This window comes from Vigna radiata, chromosome 1, assembly GCF_000741045.1.
Source record: "Vigna radiata var. radiata cultivar VC1973A chromosome 1, Vradiata_ver6, whole genome shotgun sequence".
Classification (NCBI taxonomy): Eukaryota; Viridiplantae; Streptophyta; class Magnoliopsida; order Fabales; family Fabaceae; genus Vigna; species Vigna radiata.
The window spans coordinates 13,217,539-13,242,178 of record NC_028351.1 but is presented as its reverse complement, the minus strand read 5'-3'; the positions used below and the strand labels follow the sequence as shown (position 1 = coordinate 13,242,178).

At 30.9% G+C, this 24,640-nt stretch overlaps 2 protein-coding genes across 2 annotated transcripts; one reads left to right on the top strand and one right to left on the bottom strand.

The window, feature by feature from the left end:
* Positions 1 to 4,633: 4,633 nt before the first annotated feature.
* On the top strand, positions 4,634 to 10,350 carry LOC106757775 (annexin A13). Its single transcript, XM_014640568.2, has 7 exons — positions 4,634 to 4,651; positions 5,118 to 5,169; positions 5,273 to 5,371; positions 8,750 to 9,189; positions 9,345 to 9,563; positions 9,657 to 9,746; positions 10,016 to 10,350. The coding sequence occupies exons 1-7, from the start codon at positions 4,634 to 4,636 to the stop codon at positions 10,217 to 10,219; spliced, it is 1,122 nt and encodes a 373-aa protein (XP_014496054.1). The 3' UTR covers positions 10,220 to 10,350.
* Positions 10,351 to 20,590: 10,240 nt separating this feature from the next.
* LOC111241270 lies at positions 20,591 to 22,281 on the bottom strand. The gene is made up of 3 exons (XM_022778526.1): positions 22,100 to 22,281; positions 21,133 to 21,255; positions 20,591 to 21,056 (listed from the first exon to the last, which is right to left on the bottom strand). Exons 2-3 carry the CDS (start codon positions 21,184 to 21,186, stop codon positions 20,724 to 20,726), a joined length of 387 nt encoding a protein of 128 aa, XP_022634247.1. The 5' UTR covers positions 21,187 to 21,255; positions 22,100 to 22,281; the 3' UTR covers positions 20,591 to 20,723.
* Positions 22,282 to 24,640: the final 2,359 nt, after the last annotated feature.

Here is a 24,640-nt window from a genome sequence, read left to right as displayed (position 1 = left end):
TTCAAATAATTGGATAAGTCGAAATCCATATTTCTATAAGAAAATAGGTTTGATTTTTATGATTTGACTTGATGTTGATTTTAAAATTAGGTATATCTTTTCAAATTTAATTGTACATGAAAAATAATTGAAAATTAAGGATAATCAATATGTTTACTAGAGGTGAAATTTTATTCAATGTAATAATCGGCACACTCAGATAAAAAAATATAATTTATTTAAATATATATTAATTACGAATATAAAAATTATTTTAATGTGATCCTTTTAAAGATGAAATTATAAATACTAGTAAAAGTTTGCATATAAGCTAGCTAGTCATATATTTCTGAGTTAATGCGGGAGTTTTTGAGTTTTCCTTTTCCTAATCTTAATAAGTGTATAAGTGTATAATATTTCTTTTCCTAGAAGGAACATACACAAAAAGATGTTAGGGGAAAACCTTATTAAATTATTTTTTATTTAGAAAAATGTATATTTAGTTTATATATAATAATAATAATAATAATAATAATAATAATAATAATAATAATAATTGATCTTCATGTTTCAATACTAGTCTTTTAAATAATATATCATTTTGTTCTTGTGCACCCAGGGTCAAGAAAGACTTGTATAAAACATTATATAGAAGTCTACAGAAAACATGTGCTAAATATGAAAAACTTACTTTTTTAAAAAATTATTAATTAATTCCATATTTATGAAATTTGGAAGATTTTAATAAATTTTCACTGTAAAAATTATTCTTAGAACTGATTTTAAAAAACTATCAATTTTAAAATTGATACTAGACTAATTTATAAACATCTAAGTTATTTTCTTTGATTATACGGATTTAAATATAATTTCAATCCAATTATTTAGATTTAGATTTACAAAATTTCAAATTAATTGCTTAAAAGATTAATTTAGATTTAAATTGGATTTAATCCATACGCACCCCAACTTCTTCTTATTTACTCAACACACCAATGTGAATTTGAAATCTATACAAAAACTCAAACAACTTTGGTATGTATATTTTTTAATTCTAATAGTTCACATATATAAATTTATACAAAAATGATATTTTTTATTATAGTTAATTCTATATTTTAAGAGTCTACTACGTCCACATTTTTTTAATGTCACTATTACTCTATTTGTTTCCCGTATTTGAGTAATTTTTACTTATCTCATAAATACGGAAGTAGTTGATGATGTCGTGGTTAATTACTAGCAGGATAAATTAAAGAAGAAGAAAAATGATACAAACTCATCAACTCATGTACTTGATTTTATTCATTAAATAAAATATTAAATATCGTTTTGTTTTCCAATTTTATATTCGAAATTAAAATTTGTTTATATTTTAAATTTAATATATTTTTTATTTCTAAATTTTAAAAGTTAATAAATACAGTTCTTTTATAATAAAGTTTAAATTGTTTACATAATTTTGATATGTTTTAACTCAAATATCAGTTTAAAATATTATTAAACGAGTTTAAAAAAAAAATTAACATCATTAAGTTAAATAGACTAGATTCATTGATTTATAAAGCTTAGAAATCAAAATATATTAAAATTTGAAAGAAAAATAAAATTTAATTTTACATATAATTTTATGACTAAAAACATCATTGACCTAAAAAAATTCCTTTCTTTTTTATTTTATATTGTTAAAAATGTAAAATTTAGGATTTATTTATTTTTTACTTTTAGTTGTAAATAGTAATTGTAAGTTGAAATTTGACTTTTTGGAGTTGAAAACTTTGTGAAATGTATGTGTTCTTAACACGAAAAGGAAACTAGGCATGAGAGTGTCATATATTTTTATTTGGCATATAATATTGTAGGAGTAGCATTTATGTTTCAAATTCTTTTGGTCTCTAAACATACATAGTACTATGAATGGCAACTTTTATTGTTTGATAAAATTCAAAAGTATGACCATTGCTCAAAGGGTAAAAACATATAACGAATGGTGGGTTGGAAGGCTTTCTAAAACAAACAAAAAATAGGTTTTGTTAGACATTTCTTATTCTTATGAAAAATAATCCTATAACATATTTTAATTCTATTCAAAACACATTTTAGGAGTGTAAAATTGCATCTAAATTAACTCTTTCTTTTGAGAATTCGGAAAGCATTTTCATAAAAAAAAAAATTAAACTGAATTTCATTTCTCAAAACCTTACGATTTCACATTTGAAAATGCACATTGAGAAGTAGAAGCAGAATACATGAAAAACTTGTGTTAATTATTTTTAATACTTCATCATAATTAGATTTGATTTTTTTCAATTTCTAAAGTAATCCACTTTCTTGTTTACACCTTCTAGTAGTATATTATTTGAATATGAGAACTTATTTTACTCGAATGTATTTCATTAATTGTATATAAGTTGGTATAATTAGAGTCAATTTCAAATTCAAAATTACTCATATAGCTAGAAGTTTCATGATCAATCATGAGACACACAAGTTAACTCCTTCATTGCCTTTAGAATAAGCTTTTTTATTATGATTTTTTTTCTTAAATCTCTCATTCTTTTTTTGTGTTTGGACAATGAATCCATGTGCGCCTTATTCACACAACCAAAACAAATGAAATTACGAAGATTATTATAATTTTTTTTTTCTTTTATGGATGTATCTTGATTGTGTGAATTTTTTGTTCTTATTCTTGTTTTCAAAATATCTTTCAAACTTTTTAAGTAAATGGGACAATTGAGTCACTTCCATCTTAAAGGTTTCCCCAAGTGATTCTTCTTACTATACAATTGTTTTTTAGTATTATTCCTTTCTTCCTTTTGTAATTAACTTTTGGTCAAAATTTTATTTAATTTTAGCTTTTAATATCTCATCTTGCAAACACAAAGATGGATGAGTCATTGAGGCAATTACTTTTATTTGAATATTGCAATAACACTTGGTTTCCAAGATCTATGAAGTATATTCTTTCTTAAAATCCTTACAAGTTCAATGAGATGATTTATAATGCAGATGAACCTTTTCTGCACATCTAAAATAGTCTCACTTTATTGCAAATGAAAAATATCATATTCTTGCACCAAAATATATGTTCTTATTCTTTTAATATAATTTTTTTTGCTTTCATGAATAATTTCCAAGGCGTTCCATATTTCTTGAAACTCCTATATTGACAAACACGAAAAAATCATCAAGATCAAGTGTAAATAATGCTCTTAACCTTATTTAATATTGTGCCTTATGATTTTCAATATTAGTCAAATCATTTCAACGAGAATCATAAATATTATCCATTAAAATATATAACTCATTAGAAATACCATCCCAAATGTCTTTATTGGATTTGATTCCTCATTTTCACTTTTTAAAATCGGTAATCAACCCTTCCCCCAAAATATAGGTGTTGTGTTAATAGATACACCTTTAACAAAGAAAAACAATTTTCTCTTAACTATTTTCTTGAAAATAGATTTGAAACTTGATAAATTTCAAGGTGAGTAAATAATTCTCTTTCTCAATAGTTAATATTCACCACAGGAAACTTAGTTTGAGTCCAATAATACAATAAACTTATGTGTTTGTGATCTTAAAAAGATAAAGAAGTATCTTCTCGATGCGGATCATAGTGGGTAGAAAGAAAAAAAAAAGAGAGAAGAGAAAAGAGAGTGCAAAGTGAGATTATTTAAATGAGTAGATTTAAGTGAAAGATTTGAAGTAGAAATGATTTATGTGACTTAAAAGGAAATTAAAAATAATTGTTATATAATAAATTACTAACACGCTTTTGTTGTATTATATAGAAAATAAATAAAAAATAAATTTAAATAATAAATAGTTATAAAGTGATTAGTAATGCCAAATGGAAAATTATTAATTATTAGGAAGTTGTAACACTTAGAAAATGATATTTTAGAAGTAGTGGTGGTGGTGTAAAAATAGTGAGACTCGATTATTTTAATATTAAATGATTTTAATATAAATAGTTTCGTTATGAATGAGTTTCATTATTTTTAAAACACATAATCTCTCTATAAACCACTTTTTTAGAGTTCTTTGATTTCTCTCTAGGAGTTCCTCTGTTCATCTGATTGAAGAATTAAGACCAATCAGTTTTTCCGCTGAGTAAGTTAAGTTTCGACCCTTTTTCTCTGGTCCTTTATTATCTGTTGCATATGGACCCTACTCGACTTGCATGTATCCTTTGAGTTTTCAGTGTGAGTCTTTGTTGATAAGTGGTTTTAACGGTGTACCATGATCGTCTTTCTGTTGTTCGTAAGAGCATATAGAGCTTCCTTTGTGTTGAGCTGTTTTAGGCCTTTTAGAGCGGTTTGATCTTCTATCAGATAAGGGAAGCTAGTGACTTTGTTTTGATTTTATTTTACATGATTTGTATGATTCATGATTAGTAGTATATTATGTTGACTTGGTTGGAAATAAGAATAATTGTTTTAGTATAAATTGTGATTGAACAATTGTAATTAGCTTTTGATGTTTGGTACTACGAATGGTGTTTGTGGATTGTGATGATTATGCTTGGATTTGAATTTAGGTATAATTTATGTGGTTTTGAATGTTGGTGATGTCAATTTTAAGTGAAATGTTAAGAAGGAAGGTTTTATGGGTGATGTTTAGAAATGATGGTCTAAATGGAGATATGGTAAATTTAGAACTGGTATATGGCTATATGAGACTTGATTGGGTGGTGAATTTATAGAAAATTGGTCTAAGAGTGTATAGTAGACAATAAGTGGTGTCTTAGAATGAATTTTTGTGCATTTTAAGGGTTTTGGAGAGTGAGATTTTGATTTGGAAGGTTTATGGTAGGTTTAAGTGGTTGGGGTCTGTTTTTGAGTCAGCTAGGACTTGTTCAGACTCCTAAGTTTCTTAATTATAAGTAAGAATTGGTATAATTGAGTTATGGTCCATAAAGTAGGAATTGAGTTGATTTTGAGTGAAAATTTCATGGTAGAAGGAGTCAAAACGTGTTTAGATTTGATTACATACATATAGAGATAGGTTGGTTGTAGTTGAGAATTCTAATTAGAAGTATTAGAAGCTGGTGGAAGTGCATCGAAGAGGACATGGGAGGTTGAAGGAGTGTATTGTTGACAAATTTGGAGTGCTATTGAATTATGTAGAGGGGCTGTGTGAGCAAACTGCTCGCTAGGCGAGCAAATGAGAGTTTTGACAGTGAGTTTCAAGGGTTAGGCGAGCTTCCTCGCTGGGCTATAGGAGCTCCCTATTTTCATTCTCGTTGGGCGATTTTGTAAGGTATTTTAGACTTTGGTTACAGGGGCTAGGCGAGCCAACTCGTTAGGTTGCTGGAACTCACTAGTTATGCCTTGGTGGGCGAGTGGAACTACTTATTGGACTAGTGAGGCTGGGTTCTTTGGTTATTTTATTTGGTAGGATGGTTTATCTTATATTCTATGATATGGTTGAAAAGTATGGTGGCATGTGAATGATGGTTATAAGGAGTTTAAGGAGAATTCTTTTAAATGGTTATATGTATAAATGTATGTATTGTAATAGGAAGCTAGTAATTACGAGTTATTCTGATGCTCTCAATAACTTCTAAATCTCAAGTAGAGAAGGATAGCTATGTGTGGAGAGTAGTAGGAGATCCTTAGTCTGGTGGTCAATTATTTTGGCCATAGATTGACGGATTAACCTTGCAGTGTGGTGTTTCTTGTTAAGGAAGATGTTGTTGTTCCAACTCAAAGGCAAGGCCCCTACAGTTCGATATCAATACATGTATTTGGATGGTCAAGTCTAGAGGGAAACATTTTATGACTTAGGATTGATTGTTTTATTTGTGCTATATGTTTAATTCTATAAACATGATTTATGATTGTTTTTGGTACATTAGCTTATCATTTCTTCTTTGTGTTGTTTGTCTATTTTTTTTTTCTTTTTTGTAATGATCACCTAAATGGTGTGAACTTAGAGGGATGTCTCTATTAGGTGTTAGGAAGAGGTGGAGCTGAGATGTATAGTAGAATGTTTGATTGCAAGTTCATTCGCTAATATTTTATAGTATCCCTATTACCCTATTATACTTTTGGTTTTAGTGTAATATTTTATAGTAGTTTAGGTTTTATTATATATATTTTGCTATTGTAAGCTAGTTTTGGATTACTTGTAATAGCATCTTATATAACTGTTTATTATATTATTGAAGTGTAACGAATTCTATAGTAAATGAGCGTTATGAAAAAATTGGAATGTTACAGAAGTAATTAATTTATAAATTTGAAAATGATATTTAAACTATTTTATTATTAACATTTCACAAAATTACATGAATTTAAAAAGAATTAATTTTTTGTTATAATTTTATACTTCTATATACATTAATTTATTCTGATGTTATTTTACAAGAAAAAATATTAATACGAAGTTAATATTTATTTTTTTAATTTCAAATGAAAGGATCAGTTTAGAATAGAAGATGAATAAAAATATTATCAATCTATTTACGGGACAATATGAGTTATTCAATAGAAGAACGAAAACATACAAAAATATGTTTAAGAAATGTGAAATCCTATTAAATGAAGTACATTCACTAAGAAAATATCATTGGTAAGATACTATGTAGTTTGAGGTCACAATTGACAATGTTGGAGAAGTCTAAAAAGCTACATTGTCTATCTCTAAAAAAGCTTTTAGGAATCTTTAAAGTCCACATATTGGAGCTCTAACACTATCTTTATAACAAAAGGAAAGAATTATTTGTTTTCATTGCACAACCACAAGGAAGAATACATTCTTAAATTACCCTCAAAGGTCAAATAACCATTGATGGATTATTGTTTAGGATCGTGGTATGTTAACAATTCTTTTAATATTTTTTTATAATAAAATATGTGTTATTATTTTATTGATCTATTTAAATTTATTTTTAAAAAATATATGAATCAAATCACAATTTTTTTTTTTAAAAAAAATTTCCTATTGTTTATCTTCAAGAAAATCGAAAACATGTAAAAGAAAGAAATAAGGAAATATGTAAGAAGAAACTGAGATGGCTGCAGTTATTTTTTGTTCATATATATTGCTTCAAAGAAATTTATAATTCTCATTAAAAAAAAGGAGAATATCGTTTTTAATTATAAATTTTCTTTTATGGGTCTGGCAATAAATCATAAGAAGTTAAAAACATTTTTTTGACTAGAAAAATATATTCATAATAAACATAAACGTATTTAATTATTTTGTGACCGCAGAACATTCAAAGAAAAAGTTGGATCACAAAGTCTTAAAATGTGACATATTAAAATTTTACAATTTTGTTATTAAATATATTTTTAATTTTTAAAACAGAAAATTGAAATTTCGTATTTTTCTCAAATTTTAATCAAGTTAATTTGATTTTTAAACTTTAAAAAAATAAATATACATAATTATTTTAATCCAAATTTTTTTAATTTATCAAATAGTAGTGTTTCGTATTAATGTTTCAACTCAGTTCAATAAAAACTATTTAATAGGTAAAAATATAATTAACGTTGTCGAATTAATAAAATCATATAATTTATTTGTAAGTTTTAAAAACAGAAATATATTGTTCAATAATTTTCTTTAATTTTATTTTTATTGAGTGCGGTCCTAATATTTATTATAAAAAGTCAATGTAGTCTTTTATAATTAAGGTCCCTAGAAGATGATAACTTGGAGAAAATAGACAGATACGTTTTCTCTCTTAAAAACACATTATATCACAGTCATCATTTTTTAGCAATGCTAATATTCAGATAAAATCATATTGACTGTTTCTAACAAATTGTATTTCTAATAAATTATGAGACTATATTAACAAAAAAATAAAAGAAAATATTAAATAATTAAGAAAAATAATAAAATGAAAAGAGATATTAAATTGAAAAATGAAATTTTTACACATAATTTTTTTATATTCATTTAACATTATTTTTCATTACATTTTATTTTCTTTTTTTTTTCAAAAATTACAATTTTTTTTTTTTAAGATTATTTTATTTTTATTAATTGTGTCAAATAATTGTGAATGTGTGTCATAATCAATTCTATTAAATTATATTGAATGAAAATGATGAGAGTAGATGATATTAAAAGGATAATAATTTTTTACAACTCTTTTTTAACAACTTTTTACAACAGGACACGTGTCATTATTTTATTGGTTATGTTTAAAAAAATATTTAAAACGGATCAATCATAAATTGTCACGTATGTGTTGTCAAAAAGTTGTCAAAAAAGAGTTGTTAAAGAAACTTTTTCCTATTAAAAAGATGTTATTGTGGAAGGACAATGATATTTTGACAACACTTTTTGACAACTTTTTTTACAACGGGATACGTGTCATCATTTTATTGGTCTATTTGAATTTATGTTTAAAAAATATTTAAAACGAACCAATCACAAGTTGTCACGTATACGTTGTCAAAAAGTTATTAAAAAAATGTTGGTAAAAGAAGTTTTTCCATTGTGGAAAGAGAGTCTAATTGGACAGCAATGACAAGTTCAGCTACTAAACAAACTTCACATGGCAGGCACATACAAGTACAACCTGCGTTACACATCACCATCAACTCAATGCATAGAAACTTCATTTGCTTTTGTCTTTTTGAACTTTATTTTCAAGCCTACCCTATACCAATAAGTGTGTCATGAGTCCACCCTATTCCATTTTTCTACCATCCAATGCACAAAAAATAAACTAAAAGTATGATTCCTGCCTTACCCTTCAAGTAATTCTTGTTTAAATACACTTCATTTCCTCAAACAGATAGCAACATTCTTACAATGACAAACCACAGTTTTGAACATGATTGCAAGAGAATCCACGATTCTATGGGAGATTTGAGTCAGATGATCTCATCTCTGAGTTGTAGAACCCTCCTTGAAAAACAAAAGCTCAAAGAGACCTTCAAGGCAATGTATGGAGAGGAGTTGGTAAGTTATCTTCAAAGGTATGAAGATGAGTTTTGTGCTTCCATGAACTGTTCTGCCTTGTCCTGGTGGATGCTTGACCCACATGACAGAGATGCTGTTGTGGTCAGAGAGTCTCTTCAACAAGATGAGACAGATTTCAAGGCTCTTGTGGAGATTTTCGTGTGCAGAAAATCAAGTCACGTTCTTCTCATCACACAGGCCTACCACAGAATGTTCAGGAGACAGTTGGACCAAGATATTATCAATTTGGATCCTCCACACCCATTTCAAAAGGTGAGAGATATTATCATAATCATTCGATTCATATATGGAAATCGTGTTACACTGAGTTTCATATTGATTAAAAATAAAGTTAAACATAAAGAAAAAGAGTCATATATTTCTAGTAAATTCTTTGTAAATTTAAAGAAATTGGTTTGGTTTTGTAGATTCTGGTGGCATTGGCTGCATCACACAAAGCTCACCAAGTGGATGTGAACCATCACATATCCAAGTGTGATGCAAGGAGGCTCTATGAAACTGGAGAGGGAAGCTTAGGAGCTGCAGATGAAGCTGTTGTATTAGAAATTTTAAGCAAGAGGAGCATTCCCCAACTGAAGCAAACATTTCTTAGCTATAAACACATTTATGGGCATGACTACACAAAGGTATATATCAACAAAAAGAATATGCTGTTATTCAATGTATTACTGTGAAGGGTTTTGAAATTTACTGTCTTCAATTAATGCACTGTGTTTCAGTCTATCAATAGAGGGAATTATGGCCAATTTGGTAAAGCTCTAATGCTGGTTGTGAAATGCATTTGTAATCCAGCACACTATTTTGCAAAGGTATGCCTTTTCTTTGATTACTCATTTAGTTCCTATACTAAATTTAGTTCCTTTTATTAAAATGGTATGTTAAAGGATTAGAAGAATTTAAAAGGGTATGTTTAAGGATGAGTTCTTTTATGCTTTTTCCATTATGGAATGAACTAGAAATGGGATATACGGTGCACTTCTTTTTCCTTGAGTTGTTGTTTCTGATCTTTCATCAGTAAATTTAGTTATTAGGAAGAAAGTGATTATCTGAAAAGCTGGAACTTGGTTAATAATGACAGAAACTGTACAGAAGCATCAAAGGGGAAAGAAAAACTTTTGCAAGAGCATTGGTAAGCAGAGCTGAGGTAGACATAGATGAGATCAGAAGGGTTTTCAAGGAAAAGTATGATAAGGAACTTTCTGATGTTATTTGTGAAGACCTTCCATCTGGGGACTACAGAGACTTTCTAGTTGCTTTGGCTACAAGGTCATGCTGCATATGATCTTGTATAATCTTTCAGAATAGTATAAATCAGATCACCTTTTATAGTTTCCTTTTAGGTTTAAATCTTTTTTTTGTCCCTAAGTTATGAGTGGATATTCAGTTTACTTTCCGTTTTTAAAAATGTAAACCTTTGATTTCTAAGTTATAAAAAATATATCAAATGAGTCCTTTTTTTATGTTCATGGTCAAAGTACAAAGAACAATCTAAAGTGTTGTTATTATTAAGAAACAAATCAGAGCAATCTAAAGATGTAGCCGTTGTTAAGAAACAACCAAAAACAGTATTTCAAGTTAAAAAATGACTCATTTGATACATTTTTTATAACTTAGGGACCAAAGATGTACATTTTAAAAAACGGAGACTAAAATGAACATCCGCTTATAACTTAGGAACCAAAAAGAGGTTTAAACCTTCCTTTTATGGGGACATGAATTGAAAGAAACTGCTTATTGTACATATATATTACCTTTTTATATATATATGATATATATTGTAATGATAGATAAGGTTTCGACTTAATTAACTTGACTAATATCATACAAGATTAATTAAAAATATTAGGATACAATTATTACCAAATAAATAAAAATGTATTTTGTACTATATGAATATAAAAATATTTTATCATAATTAAACATAAATATATATTTAATATAAAACAAATATATTGAATAAAATAACAAATTCTAAACAGGATCAAATAATTATTAAATAAGAAAATAAATGATAATAAGAAATAAAATTAAGATGTATGTAATATCATATATAATAATATGAAACTATTAAATAAAATATTATATAGTCGATAAACACAAAAGCATAGACAAGCGAAATATATTACTAATCTATTACAGTCATATCATAAGACATACTCAAATCAGTAGTGTATATACAAATCCTAAAAAAACTAGACATAAAATTGAATAGTAAGAGTTTTTCAAAAGAGTTACTAAAACAAAAACTGCAACTCCTACAACTATATCACAACACCAACATCTTTAGAGATGTCTCCAAACTTACATTCTCATATGCTTTAATCATTGCAAAAGGAATAATACAAACAAAAAAACACACCAACAAAGAAAAGAAGGTAAACTAATAGATTAAAAGGTGCATTAGATAACAAATAACAAGATCATATTCATACTAAAGAATTCACACAATTATAAAGCACAAGTCATAAAAGTTAAAGACTCTCTTAAACTCGATCATCTAGATAAAGTGATAAATGTCGAACAACTTAGAAGTCATGTATTTGTAGTGGATACTCTTCCACCTTACAAGATCAATCCTTTATTGTCATAAGAACTACTATTCTTTAGACCATGACCTCCTACTATTCAACTCTTAATTCATCCTCCTTTATTTGAGTATGAATGATTAGTAGAGTCTTAGGATAATCTCCATAACAATAGGATTTCCTTCCTAGAATTCCATATATTATTCATCCTTTCATACTTCCTAGTATTTCACAAGCTCATATTATCCACAACGTCCATCACATTCCAAAATAATCTCACAAGAAAACTAAACCAGTTGATGTCGCCCAGTGCCATAAAACCTTGCCTAACGCCACCAGTCCAGAGTGCCTCTAGAAGGCTCTCTCCCAATGCCAACCATAAATGGCATCCAACGCCACTTTCTCGCCTAGTTAACCCAAGGCCCGCCTAGTGAAACCACCGTCAGAGCTCCCAAGATATAAATCCTAGAAATATTGCTCAATAGTAGGAAATGACACTCAACAACAAACCAAATTGAGCACCCCTTGCACAACTAGCACCCAATGGTCTTGATCAGTGCTCAACTACACCAAGTTAGTGAACTCTCTGACTTTGATTTCTCCCAATGAGGAAACCCCTCACCTACCAAAAACCAACTCATAGAAATCATTGTCTTAATGGCACCTACTGATATCAGTGGCGCCCAATGCCATATTAATGCACCAGAAATCCTTCTTTGGGTTTGATTTGTGTAATTTGACATTACCTGAGATAGTTTACAGTTCCAAACACTTCAAAATCACACAATTAGTGATTATTAGCTCAACCAACATCATATTACCCAAATCAAATCTCATAGACATACAATATCAACAATTATCAATTCAAAAACTTCATTCATGCCTCAATTCAAATAGACAAACATTATTTCACGAATTCAACATGAACTAAATACCAATACATCTAATTCAAGCAGACACTCAAACTTAAATTAAAAATATGCACAAAATCAATCAAAGTATAACGTGAAATCTTTAGCTTCCCTTACCTGACAAAATAACTCTAGGTAGCTTCAAGACAGTAAAGCACCTTTAAATTCACATAATGTTCTATTTACATATAGAAACATCACAAACATGATCAAATCATACCATTATGATCACTGATCAACAAAGACTGATATAAAAGATCAAAATATCACATGCAACTAAGGAAAGTGTCACATTTAAACCAAGATAAATTTTGTTAGATATATTATCTTTATCTTTTATCTTTAGTTAGTTTATTATTATTCTTTATTTGTATTTTGGTCTTAACCCATATTTTTTCTACTATAAATAGAGCACTCTATGTGTATATTCAACACAAGGAAGACTAATCTCATATATAGTTTTCAACAAATTTCAAACAAAGGGAAAATGACAAAAATCCAACTTACAAAGATGAAGAAATTAATCGAACAAAAGAAAAGAACACACAAATACGATCATCTCTAGAGTCTTTAATCTAGAAAGTTAGAAGACTTAGAAAAAAGTGAAAAAACTGTAAAAAGTGATCTCTATAAAAATAAAAAGTTTTAAAATAATAAAATTCGTTTATAAAATTTCTATTTGTAATGAAGATTTTAATATTAAAATATTGAATTCATTATCAATTCTAAAATTTGTAAAAATGGATTGTCGTTTGGAATAGATATTATCTATTATTTTATAGCAAATGTAATTTTAGTCTATAGAATAGTTAAATTACAACTATATATGATTGTGTATATCAAATTATATTATTTTTCCTCAAATTTTTGTTTTGCCTTTAAATAAAAATTTGATTATTTTTTTTGTTTTTGAATAAAAATTTAATTTTTTGTTTAGCCGAAAATTTGATTAAGTTTAATATCTATTTCTTTTTTCTTCTATTGTCATCGTCTTTGTTCTCAAATATCATAGATAAACAATAATGAGCATCAATAACCACATAAACTATTGATCTGACGTGCAATTTTTTTAAATAAATTATGTTTTTTTACGAAATTTATTGTCATTGCCCTAACACATTTTTTTTTTATCAATATCAGTATTTCAACAATTTATTCATTAATTTTAGTTTTTCAAATCTTATTTATCATTATTTTTTTATTCCTTCCATCTTGTATCGACATTAATAATGTGGCACTCATGTCTACAAAAATGTTGGTAGTAAAAACATCTTATAGTTAAAGTACTACAATATGTTAAATCATAGACAATTTTATAGGATTAGATAAGTTTAGTCAAAGTCTAAGAAAAGTGTAAGATCAATGTTTAATCTTGGAAATGCAACCTTTGAAATCATCAATTTCTTTTTTAAATGACAAATAAAATACTAATTTATTGAAAAGAGCCTCTCAGCCAAGCCAAACATTATCCAAAACGAACAATAGTGAGCTTCCCCAAATTTCCTCAGTAACAAACCATGATTAACTACATCTTCATGGTTGTGAAACTTAAGCACTTGACGTTGAAAGTGTTCAAATAATTTTTTTCTACTATAATATTCAAGATAAGTTGAATAAAATATCATAATTCACAATTTTATAATGGTTTTGAGGTTAAAAAGTTGAATAACCATTACTCCTTTCGATAAATTAGTGAAAAGGATTTGTTGTGGCTTTTAAAAAGTCGAAGCCAAAACTCGATGTTTTTTTCATATTCTTTTCATCTTCCACCTCAATAAACTTAATAATTATATTCAATAAATTATATTAATATAATATTTATTATAATATAATATTAATTATTAATATATATATATATATATATATATATATTACTTAAAATAATTGATTGTATTGATATGTTATTTTTTTTTTTTATAAAAAGTTATCACAATGCTAGTATAAAAATAATGTAACATTATCTGAAATACATTAATCAGCAAATTAGATTTTATCTCAAATAACTTTAATATTAATTTTTATAAAACAAATACTTAAATCTAGAAGACATTACAAAGTTCATAAAATTAAAAAAAATAATCGTTTTGAATAATAATAATAATAACATGTGTTAGGAATTTTATAATTTCAAGAAATTTGACATTTAACTTTTTAGCACGAATTTTTCATTTTTTAAATACTGTCTTAATAAAATATTTGTAGTTTAAGTTTCGATTAGCTAGTTTAATTTTTTTATTATATTTATAATATATATATATATATATATATATATAGATTAAAATCTAATGTAATATATCATTTAAATTTTTTTAAAAAAAATTATTCACTAAAATAATATTTCTAAGAAAAAATACATAAAAGCACACGTGTTACCATGTCTTTCACGTGTGTAAAAGAGAAAACATTTAAAATATTTATCAGTAGTCATTTTAATTTAATATTTTAAACAAAAATGATATGTTAACACCCAATTTTGACACAGTTTTAACAACGCCAGGTATCGTCTGTGTATTTGGTGTGGAATTTTTTAAAAAAAATCAGATTATTAAATGAAGTGAGGGGCAAAACTGGAAAGCAAAGTGAATAAAATTTGTTTTCGCGCTCTCTTTCATTGTTTCATTTTCGCCAGTTTCTTTATTCTTGCTCCAACGGTGCTTCCATCATCATTTTCGCACTCGCTTTGGTCGGCCCCGTTCTTTGGTTCTCTCAGGCATTCTGATTGTGAAAGGTTATTCTCGTTCTCAGATCATCACTATAGTGGTGTGGGTCGTTGTGGGTGTCTCGCGAAACCTAGGTGTCTCGTTCTCGTTGTCGGACCATCACTGTAGTGTTGTCGGACCATTGTCGTTCTCAGACCATCACTGTAGTGGTGTCGGACCATTCTCGTTCTCGGACCATCACTGTAGTGGTGTGGGTGGTTGTGTGTATCTCGTGAAACCTTGGTGTCTCGTTCTCGTTGTCGGACCATTGCGTATTTCGTTGTTGGTGGTGTTTTTTTGTTTTTCGGGTAAGTGCAACAATGGACTTTTTCTAATGTAATTTGTAATAGAGAGGTTTTTTTTAAGCGAAACCTAAGTTATTTTGTGGGTATTGTTATCACTGCAGGTCCAATGGCTTCAAGAAAATCAAGTGTAAGATAAAATTTTATGTTTTATTGGTATGGATGATGTATAACGTTTGAAGGTTAGTATTTAATGTATGTTATTTTAATGTTTTGTAGTGGCGCCTTCGTATTTTCATGGATTCGGCGAGCATTCTTGAAATGAATACCAAACTACAATACCCTCATAGAGAGCGTCTTAATATGACCCATTTTAATTGGTGCATGAACCTTTTAAACCCTATTGAAGTGAATATAAAATTATTGAAGGAGATGGTTCAACGGTGGGTTGGGAATGATGTTAGTTTTAAGGTGTCTCAACAATTGGTTCCTTTAAATGAAGTGAATATTTGTATTTTTTCAGGGTTGTCTGTGACATCATTGGCCAGTCTTTGAACACAAAATCTATGCAGATTTTAGCGCCACGTACATATGTTGATAACATGGTTAGTATGATGTGTCTTGTTTTAGTTTTTAGTGTTGTTATTTATGTTATTTATTTGGAGAATTTGAATTGTGTAGGTGGTGTTATTTGCGTCAACAATCTTTATGCACTATAAAAAAAGGTTGAGTGGTGTTGTGAAGAATGTGCATTTCAGTTCTTTATACGCGGTAAATCATAATTTATTTCAATTGATATATGTCTTGGTAGAAATAATGTAAAAGGAATTAATGCATTTGGAATTGTTTACAGGACCATATTATCAATGATTATAGGAAAATGAAAAAAATCAACATGTGTATAGACTTCATAATTACGCGAGCTACATGAGGTCTGAGCATTTTGGTCTTGCTGACATTCCCACCGCTGAGTTTGTGAGTTAGATTAATGTGTTGTTATTATGTTTGGAAATTGTAGCATGTTCATGTATTGACATTTGAATTTTGTTGTTTGTAGGTGTTTATGCCATTTTGCCATGATGAACACTGGTGGTGCTATTCTTTGAACATGAAAACATTACAAATATCTGTCATTGACTCATTAAACAAGACTATGAGAGATCGGAAGAGGATTGACTTGTTTGTGGTATGAAATCACAATTTATGTTTTCCTTGAATGTTGTTGATGTCAATTAATGATGTTTTTTTTTAAACTGGTTAATGTACTTCTTTGTTAGGGTCAAAATATGGCGAAATTTTTATGCATGTTATACAATAGACCTGAAGGTAGTATTGGTCCTTTGCCTGTTCTAGTATCAAACATCCCATGCCAACCAAACTTGTAAGTTGTTTTAATCATTGAATGTAAATAATTTGGTGCTTTCATTATTGTCTGTTGTCATAAGTTATATATTTGTTTCTTTGATTTCAGATTCGATTGTGGAGTGATAATGTTAAAGGCAATGGAAATTTGGGATGGAGAAGACAGGTACAACGGCAAGAGCTTGCTGCAATATACAAATGTAAGCATTAATTTCATTGTTACAGAGTTCACATGATGGTGTTGTTTATCTCTGAAGCAAATAAGATTTTGTTTCAGGACGACTTGCGAGAAATTAGAAAGAACTACGTAAAGGACTGGATTCTTGACAACGACAACATTGCAAGAATGGAAGCGTTGCATGTCTATGGGTTTTTGGAGGATTGTTAAGATTATTTACATGTTTGGAGGATTGTAAATATTTTTTTGTATTTCAAATTACATTGTTCCCTGTACAAATGAATTTATGTAGAACATCACATTGTTGATGATTTGTTGATCTCCGCCGACATTTATATATATATATATATATATATATATATATATATATATATGCACGATATCAATAATTCATTTAAATAACAACAAAGTTATTAAAGTTGGTTGAAGTCCAAACTCTTGTGCAGCATATAACTCTATGTAATCGTTTACCAGTGGTGCGTAAACGATTACGCGAGCCAAATCCAGGATTTGGACATAAACCTGGGCATGAGGGAGCAGAATTTTGAACGCAGAGGACCATGGTCATTCTTTGTAATGTCTGTGTATGGAACTGTGTTAAAAGTGTGGGAGGTCTTATTTGGAGACCTCAAGAGGGAGTAAATGAGACAACTTTGAGATTCCACAAGGTTGGTTAAAGTCCAAACTCATTTCCAGCATATAACTCTGTTGTAATCGTTTACAAGTGGTGCGTAAACGATTACGCGAGCCAATTCCAAGATTTGGACATAATCCTAGGCAGCAGGGACCAGAATTTCGAATGCAGAGGACCATGGTCATTCTTTGTAATGTATGTGTATGGAACTGTGTTAAAAGTGTGGGAGGTCTTGTTTGGAGACCTCAAGAGGGAGTAAATGAGCCAACTTTGAGATTCAACAAGGTTGGTTGAAGTCCAAACTCATTTCCAACATATAACTCTGTTGTAATCGTTTACCAGTGGTGCGCAAACAATTACGCGAGCCAAATCCAGGATTTGGACACAAACCTGGGCAGGAGGGACCAGAATTTTGAACGCAGAGGACCATGGTCATTCTTTGTAATGTCTGTGTATGGAACTGTGTTAAAAGTGTGAGAGGTCTTGTTTGGAGACCTAAAGAGGGAGCAAATGAGCCAACTTTGAGATTCCACAAGGTTGGTTGAAGTCCAAACTCATGTGCAGCATATAACTCTGTTGTAATCGTTTACAAGTGGTGCGTAAACGATTACGCGAGCCAAATCCAGGATTTGGACACAAACCTAGGCAGCAAGGACCAGAATTTTGAATGCAGAGGACCATGGTCATTCTTTGTAATGTCTGTGTATGGAATTGTGTTAAAAGTGTGGGAGGTCTTCTTTAGAGACCTCAAGAGGGAGTAAATCAGCCAACTTTGAGATTCCACAAGGTTGGTTGTGTTAGAAACGGCTGCAGCGGAATTATTAGCGCGAAATAACAAACCAAGAGGGTTTTTAAAACAAACGCGTGCCTTTTAATTTCTACTCAATTTAACTTACTACGCAAATAATAAATATAAATAAAAGAGTAAGGTTGAGAGAAATTTGCACAGATAATTTTATACTGGTTCGGATGTTACCAATCCTACGTCCAGTCGCTTATCTCAAACCAAGATAAACAGTTCACTAAGCACAAAACAATTACAAATTACAATCACAAAGAAACAATTTGTAAGAGTTTAGAAACCACCTCTCTTGATACCACAGGAGATGAACCTGCACCTCCTTTGAATCTTCACAAAGGATGAGACGCATCCTCCGAATACTTCACAAAGGATGAAACACCTCCTCCGAATACTTCACGAAGGATGATCCTCTTCCACACACCTCCTCAGACGCACCAACGATGAACCGGCTATTTTCTCTGTCACCGTAGTAGCACTTCACCAGCTCCACAGACAAGAGTTTCACAAGCCGAACAAGAACACACACTTCTCAAAGAGTTCTGAGTGTTTTAGCGCAAGGGAAGAGTTGTTGTTGATGGATAAAGAGAGCCTATAAATAGACTCAAGCAAAAACTCTTCCATTCTTCGTAACTGACCATTTAATGCATTTAATCGATTAATATTAGTGTTAATCGATTAAAATGAGTACAACGGCTAGTTTCAAATCTGAAACCTCCAACGGTCACTTTTAATCTATTAAAATGAATTTTAATCGATTAACTAATAGATTAAAATGAATTTTAATCTATTAAAAAAGCAAAAGTTGAGTTTTCAGCTTTTACTTGTTTTAATCGATTAATACTAGTTTTAATCGATTAAAACAGTACGATTTTGACTCTTAACACTAATTACAATGTATGAAAGTATATGGAATCAAAACCAATGAAAATTTAAGTCCTAGACAATAAAATACAATTATTACAAAAGCTTTTCATAACAATAAAAAGTCTTCAAAGGATCTTCATGAATCTTGATAAATCTTGACTTGATTTGGGCATCATTAAAACTTCATCTTCACCATTTTGCTAACAGGTTGAAGTCCAAACTCATGTGCAACATATAACTCTGTTGTAATCGTTTACAAGTGGTGCATAAATGATTACGCGAGCCAAATCCACGATTTGGACACAAACCTGGGCAGCAGGGACCAGAATTTTGAACGCAGAGGACCATGTTCATTCTTTGTAATGTCTGTGTATGGAACTGTCTTAAAAGTGTGGGAGGTCTTGTTTGAAGACCTCAAGAGGGAGTAAATGAGCCAACTTTGAGATTTCACAAGGTTGGTTGAAGTCCAAACTCATTTCCAGCATATAACTCTGTTGTAATCGTTTACCAGTGGTGCATAAACGATTACGCGAGCCAAATCAAGGATTTGGACACAATCCTGGGCAACAGGGACCAAAATTTCGAACGCAGAGGACCATGGTCATTCTTTGTAATGTGTGTATGGAACTGTGTTAAAAGTGTGGGGATTCTTTCGTGACTTGAATTGAGGTCTTGTACTGAACACCGTACTCTCCTTCCATACCCAACCATCAAATACCACAATTAGAACACCTCCCAAACCACTAAATGATACCAAATCAGTTCGACGTGTGCTATACATCAGAAATTTGAAACGTGGTCCGCTATGAACAAAAACATGGCTTCCTCTGTTAAACTTTGTGTCCAAAACACAAAATCAGCTCGCATAATCATTTACAAGTTTTTTGTAAACGATTACAACAGCTTTTTCTGCTGCATCAGTTCTTTCAGAACTTGAATTTTGGTCTTTTGTGTACTGAACATAGTTCTTTCCTTGCATACCCAACCATGATAAACTACAATTAGAACATCTCTCACACCACTAAATGATACCAAATCAGTTCTAACTGTGCTATACATCAGACATTTTAAACGTGGTCCGCTGTGAACAAAAACATGGCTCCCTATGTTGAACTTTGTGTCCAAAACACAAAATCAGCTCGCGTAATCGTTTACAAGTATGTTGTAAACGATTACTACAGGTTTTTCTGCTGCATTTTTTTCCAATGTCTTGAACTATGATTTTTTGTTCAAAATACACATTTCTTTCCTATGTCAAACAATCATTGTTTCATTCATCATTCAAATACATTAATACTACATTTCATTGCAAAGTTTATTCATTAACAATTCAAACAAAACCACATATCCCATTTACAATACAAATATCTTAATAAAGGCAACTTCCATGTTTAAAACATTCAACAAAAGACAAACCAAATTACAATACAACCATGTTTACAAATATCACTAATTTTTTATCCTAAGCAATCCTACATAAGGAGTCATAAGTGCTCTACTTTTGTAACGCCTCCGTGACCCCATCCTGACATATGTCTTCATTGGAGGACGATCAGTGGACATGCCTTTTTAGGAGATGCCGCCCAGAGTGATGCCACCCGGGGAGAAGACTCTCAGGGAGATAGACGGTTCTTCACGAGGCACACTTTGTCCACCATCCTCTGGTCTTCTTCGTCTAACTTTCTCAAATGCCACCTCTTCCTCCAACACAAGAACCCTCCTTTTAAGTTTTGCAACTAGACTTTTTTGATGGTGTAAAGTTTGCATAAAACTCTCTCTGCATTTTCTCTTAAGTAGCTTCTTTGTTGATGCCTTGTCATCTTTCATTTTTTGTCTTGGTTCATCCTTAAGATCACTTTCTTCCTTAAACGTACCAAAATCAATATCAACATCATCATTAACCTGAAATTCAACAATTCAAATCATACTACAAACACATTTATAATAACAAATATCACTCTAACAACATACCACATACCAGACCAGTTTCCAAACCTCCTTTCACTACGTTGTCTCCCAAATCTACATTCATCCAATGCAATATTCTTGGATTTTTTTCTATAGCACCTTTGGAAGGAATCAAATTCTCACAAAACCATACCTACAAAAAATTTATCATGTTAACTATTACTCAAATTAAGAATGTATGCCACAAGACCGAATTCAATTTCAACATTGTAAATGAATAAAGATAACTTACTTGCAACATGTAAATACAACCATCCACATAAACGTTCGTTTTGGCATTTCCTTTCTTCAAAGCATCCAAAGCTTTGTTCAAACCACGTACCAAAAATCGATACACTAAACTTCCCCAACTATATTTAGCCAAATCATTTAAATTATCAACAATTTCAAATAATATGGGAAACACTCTCCCATTACGTTTTGGAATTAATATCTCACAAATCCCAACCAATATGTACAAGCTACATAAAGGAGAACAAGGAATGGTTTTTACTTTCTTCATCAAACATTTGTAAACCAAATTCAAATTTGTTGTTCTATTGCTAATGTATTTCACACAAGTACTTCTTCCCATCTCGCCCTTTAAATAAATATCTTTCCCATCTAAACTCAACCCCAAACCTAAACAAAATTCTTTTTCATTCATAGGCACAAGTTTCTCTGCAATTATAAAACCACTACTTGAATTCACCCATTTAGGCACTAACTCACTCAAGATTTTCCTACCAATTTTAATATTATCAGTCAAATCTAAAACCATCGTAAAGGAGTGCCCATAATAACTGACTGGTGCTCCTTTCTCAATCGTTTTTTCAAATTACATATGTACTTTGTGGAAACCGAGTGACGAACTGTCAACTGCATACAAATTCCAAAAACCAAAACTTCAAAACCCTAGATGAAAAAAACACACAAAACCCAAACTCCAAATGCCAAGCGCTAAACACCACAAACCAACCAAAGATTAATGCGCTTACCCTGCTCAAAGATTCGTCATTTCGCAACACCAACACACCAACAACCAAAAGATGCAATCACCGCCACACCCACACCAATAAGGAAGGCCAACAGGGCAACCACAAGGACCAAGGACAATGAGATTGCGAAAATGAAGCCCAAAGCGATTTCGAAAGAGCGTGAGCTAAGACAATGAAGCTATCGGAGAAACTCCAAATCTGATGAAACAAGGAAGAAAGAGAATTTTTAATTCAGATGAATCTGGGCAAGGGCAAACTTGGAAACAAAAAATTCAAATCTTTTCCTCATAAATGACGTCACTTTTTTGGATTTTTTTTTTAAAAAAAAATGCTCAATCAGAAGCTGACACGTGACGTTGTTAAAAGAGTGTCAAAATATCAAGATCCTATTTTAAATTAAAAGCAGGTAATAATAATTGAAAGAGATAAAAGTTCTAAATCGATGTTCAATGTGTAAAAGAACACATAATTTCTTGATCAAGAAAGTACACTCCCTAAAGCCATCTTGTTCACGACTGGTAGTTCGTATTTATAACGTAGAAGAAAAATTAATATGATTTTAGCTTATAAAAATTAAAAAATTAATTAAATATATTTTTAATTCTTTAAATATTAAATTAAAATTTATGAACATCTCAAATATTAATATATTTTAAATTTTAAAAATAAATAAATATAATCATTTTATTTAATATTATTTTTTTCTTAAATAACATTTCATACAGATATTTAAGATATTGTTTACAAAAGGTTAAATAGATTCATTGGTCCCTATTTTTGCTGGTTTTCTTCAATTAGGTCCCCGTTTTTTAAAAATGATCAATTTGGTCCCTAAATTTGTAAAATTAAACCAATCAAAGACATTCCGTTAACTTTTCCAAACGGTGTTAAAAACAATCTTTGCTAGCAACGTTAGCTGGCATTTTATGAACAGGTGTCCCTTATGCACGGCCAAGAGAGGAAAATCATATTGCCTTCAACATGGCTTCAATAGATTTCAATACCTGCATCCAGAAGACACTATAGGAAAACAAAATCATGAATCAGAGATGGAAAACAGACACTATTGAAACAGGAAAACAGAGTTTAATTTTACATAAATGAGATTGAAAAGAGATGGATACCATCATCCTCAACCTGCACTACACCAAAGCCACATAAATGAGAACCAACCATCAAGAACAATCACCACACCGGTCTCGCCTAACCATCGAACCCACTCCCTTCCTAGCAACCACTGGTTCCCCCATCATTATCTCGTCAATCCATTTTAACACACTATCATCATCACAGCAGAATACCACAGAATGAAACCAACAATACCTATTCTCTATTCATCCCTCACCTGCGTCAAATGAGACCAACCCATCAAAACCAGATTCAATACCTTAGTGCTGGTTTCGTTTTCTTGAGTCTCGGAAGAACACAGGTTTCATCCATAAACAGTTTCCCCCAAATTTTGATTCCCCTCATCTGCGAAAGAGATGAAGCAAACCCAATTGTTTTGAGTTGCTCACGGCGCCATCATCGTCGCTCTTCACATTGTTCCTCTCGGTCTGGGCAATTCCGATTCCCTACCTACCTTCTTCCCCTCTTTGCTTTAGAGTGTTAAGGTTGGAAATTCCCCCAATCCGCAAGTTACGTGAGTCGAAATCGCAACCCCTTTGGTGGCGGCGACCACGAATGCGAAGAGGAGGAAAGGANTTTCCTTGTTGGCGACTCACAGTAGCTGTGACTTGTGGATTCAGTGGCGGCGACTTCCTTCTCTTTGGCGACGATGACTCCGGTGAGGATCAGGAGATAGAAATAGAATAGAAGAGGGGTAGGGCTTCCCTGCTCGCAAGCGAAGGTGAAAGGCGGTGGCGTGGTGGTCAACAACCACCTTGGCGGCGACTGGTAACACCGATGGCTCCCTGGCTGATACGGTGGATGAGCTCGCCCAAGAGACGATCCACGAAGGAGAGAGCGGTCTCTCTCGCGCGATGAATGAAGGAAGGGCCTTGTGCCGGAGTTGATGGTGGCTCCGGCGTCACGCGAAGTCGCCGGTGAAAAAAATTGAAGCTTTTGGAGGTCGACCTGGATATGGTTTCTTCAGAGGGTTGTGTGAGAGTTCAATCGGTGAAAGGGGAAGAGGGTATGGGAAACGGTTCTGGCAGCTTTCCTTGTCCAGGGTGGTGGCGTGATGGCCGGTGCGAAGAAAGCGGCAGCTGCTCCAGCGGAAACCTTACAAAAGAAAATCACACTTTTGGCCCTGGTATCTAGATGGCAGACCACGTCATGACACCTCTTTACATAATGACAATTACTGTTGCCAGCAAAGATTGTTTTTAACACCGTTTGGAAAAGTTAACGGAATGTCTTTGATTAGTTTAATTTTACAAATTTGGGGACCAAATTGATCATTTTTAAAAAACGAGGACCTAATTGAAGAAAACCAACAAAAATATGGACCAATGAATCTATTTAACCTTTACAAAATGATATAAACACACTCCCTAACAGAAGGCCAAAACTCGATGTTTTTAAATGGAGGATTGAAAA

Excerpts from the sequence above, each read along its gene's own strand:
- LOC106757775 (XM_014640568.2), top strand. Across the intron at positions 9,564-9,656 it reads ATGGGCATGACTACACAAAG|TCTATCAATAGAGGGAATTA; the intron begins GTATATATCAAC and ends ACTGTGTTTCAG. Across the intron at positions 9,747-10,015 it reads CAGCACACTATTTTGCAAAG|AAACTGTACAGAAGCATCAA; the intron begins GTATGCCTTTTC and ends TAATAATGACAG.
- LOC111241270 (XM_022778526.1), bottom strand. The coding sequence starts at position 21,186 with ATGAATGTAGATTTGGGAGACAACGTAGTGAAAGGAGGTTTGGAAACT. Across the intron at positions 21,057-21,132 it reads GAGGTTTGGAAACTGGTCTG|GTTAATGATGATGTTGATAT; the intron begins GTATGTGGTATG and ends GTTGAATTTCAG.